This window comes from Sphaeroforma arctica (assembly GCF_001186125.1).
Source record: "Sphaeroforma arctica JP610 unplaced genomic scaffold supercont1.1994, whole genome shotgun sequence".
NCBI classification, from domain to species: Eukaryota; class Ichthyosporea; order Ichthyophonida; genus Sphaeroforma; species Sphaeroforma arctica.
In genome coordinates, this window is record NW_014038564.1 from 5,470 (window position 1) to 8,579 (window position 3,110).

At 38.2% G+C, this 3,110-nt stretch overlaps 1 protein-coding gene across 1 annotated transcript; it reads left to right on the forward strand.

The window, feature by feature from the left end:
* Positions 1 to 2,314: 2,314 nt before the first annotated feature.
* On the forward strand, positions 2,315 to 2,623 carry SARC_11986 (hypothetical protein; the record flags this gene model as incomplete). Its single annotated transcript, XM_014293917.1, has 1 exon — positions 2,315 to 2,623. A coding segment is annotated over one exon (309 nt), but the record flags the coding sequence as incomplete, so codon positions are not given.
* Positions 2,624 to 3,110: the final 487 nt, after the last annotated feature.

Here is a 3,110-nt window from a genome sequence, read left to right on the forward strand (position 1 = left end):
ATACATATGCACAGACCCATGCACATACACATATACATACACATAAATTACACATACAAATATGTATATATATATATATATATATATATATTGTATGTATGTATGTATATATATATATATATATATATATATATATACATATATATATATATATTGTATATATATAGATATTCTATATATATATATATATATTTTATATATATTATAGATTTAAGCACACACACATATATAGATATATATATATATATATATATATTCATATATATAGATATGTATGTATATATGTATGTATGTATATATATATATATATATGTGTGTGTGTGTGTGTGTGTGTATGTACAACCATATGTATATATATACATATATATATACTTTTATATATATATGTGTGTATATGTCTATATACATATATATATATATATATTTGTATATATATATGTATATATATGTATATATATATGTATATATGTATGTTATATGTATGTATGCATGTATGTATATATATATATATATATCTATATCTATACCTATATCTATATCTATATCTATACATATATAAATATACATATGTATATATTACATATTTATATATGCATATATGTATGTATATATATGTATATGTATTTGTGTCTGTTTGTGTCTGTGTGTCTGTGTATTTGTATAGACTCATATACATAGAGACATTCAAACTTACGTACGTATATATATATATATACATGTTACGCATACATACATGCATGCATGCATACATTCATACATGCGTAAATACATACATACATACATGCATACATATTTACATTTATACGTACATATTATGTAAATACATACATATATGCATACATGCTCAGATGCGTACCTACTTACATTTATACATACATTCATACATACATACATACATACATACATACATACCTGTATACATACATGTATACATACATGCATACGTGCATGCATACGGATATACATACACACTCACACACTTACATACATACATACTTTCTTCTAAAAATCATACTTTTCATTTCTTTGTAAATATGAATAGCTCGCTTATTTTCGCGAATCCGTATGTATTTACAATGAACTACTCCGCCGACACTCGCTCACAATTTATCTAAAGACTAGGTGTAGACAACCAGGTTCTCTATCTATTCGCATGTGCTTGAGATCCCACACTCCATATGTACGGTGCATTTGCACACAATGGACTCGCGTCCATGTTCGCTGTCTGTCAACACCGTAAATTCGGTTCTATTACTATGAAGCAAATGTCGGTGGGTATCCATGCTGATGTTATATTCGCCTTCAATTGTCCGTCTCGTGCAGACACGGCGACCGAGCACCGTGTGCGGCAGGCCAATGCTGGCCCAAGGATGACGCTGTGTGGTACTGTGAGTTGACCACAGCGCAAACCACTGTGACCCGTTACCAACCAGAGGTGCCGGTTAGCCACCTGTTTAAAAAGTCTACGATGACAACAAAGAACAACTGCCTGGCAATTGTGCGGTGGGCCAGCTCACTACCAGAGGATACAATATGCTGGTCAGAGTATGTGCTGTTGTACTGTACTACAGACAATTGCGAACGCTGGCGTGGGTGTTTGCTCTGCCACGTGTGCATTGTATGTACTGTTCTAATTGTATGCTATAATCACGTTTGCATGCGTATGATCAAGTTCGGGTCAAGTTTTGTATCATCCGATACCAATTGATTTCTGTGTATGCATGCTCCGCTGGATATGTACCAGCCGATCCTTCACATCAATTAATTGGGGCGTGTGGACCGATTGCAAGCTCTCCAGACAATAACTATACTCCTCACTATGATCATATAAATTCTACTAGGGCTCATCTGTGCGGTAATTGCGCTCTCGTATGCAGACTATATATTCTGTGTGCTGCCAGATCGCTTGGCATGAATTATTCCATATTCTGCCGAAACTGCACAGATTTTCCACATGTCGCGAGTTTTGCTTGATAGTTTGGATCCAAACAGATGTTGAGTTCTAGATCTTTTGCCCTGCATAACTTTTTTTATCTGTATGAATATACCCTACAAGTTCATTACTATAGCGTTGAGTCTTATTTTCTTTGCAGAGTCTTGTTCAATTGCGAAAGAACCAGCCTCAGCAACAAGATGATGGTAGTGTACCCAGAACGGCTCTAGAAATGTGGAGCTATACACTTCCGATAGTGGGCTTGTTTGTGACTCATATGACACCACACACCACCCAGCGTCGTTTGGCATGATAGATTGGGTGTTTCGGTTCGATGTTAACGGATCATACTGGCACACGCCCCTCTCGTAGAACGGTGCCATGTTGCGGAAGGAATACCTTGACACCGGATTCGTGACCGACTTGGACGCAGATGTCCTATTGCGTGTCGATGACGTCCCCCGGACAATCCAGTCCTTACAAGCAATGGTCGAGGGCATGTTCGCTCTGACCTCGGCTGGGAACGCGTCCAAAGTCCCGGCTGTGAGTATCCATATGATGGATTATGCAGGCGACCCTATCATCATCGGGGACCATCTGTGTAAGAAGGCGGCTAGGTATACAAAGGCGTACAAGAATTCTGCTGTGTGGCAGGCACACTATATTGAGATCACCCGGCCGCTACTGAAGGTATGGCGTATGGTCTCTGGTGCTGTTTTAAATTTTACTTGTCTTGGGTTGCTGTGCTTGGTGTGAAGGTATAAATAAAACCGCCGATTAGCATTACTATATGTCTATATGTTTGAATGTATTTATACGTGGCCACAAAGTACATAATATTCCTGTATTGTCCGTCTGTTATTTGTGAGAGCAGGAATTGGCCAAATTGCTCGTCATGGATTACGTCACAATGACGGACGAGACTATCTTTGGGCTCACGGACTGCCTGCTGGCGCACATCTGCTTTGGATATGATTATCCCAGTAGGTGAGAGCGTGATGACTTCGAGGCCACAGCCCACCAATTGTGCAAGATGAGCGTTTATGCAGTCAGCTATAGCACATGCATGTGTTTGTATGTGAGGTGGGTGAAGTCAGGGTCCAGGAGATAATGCATGCGGTGTTGGAAAGTATTGACAGCGAGTTTTCTCTGGTGCCAGTTGTATGCGCTCAAATGC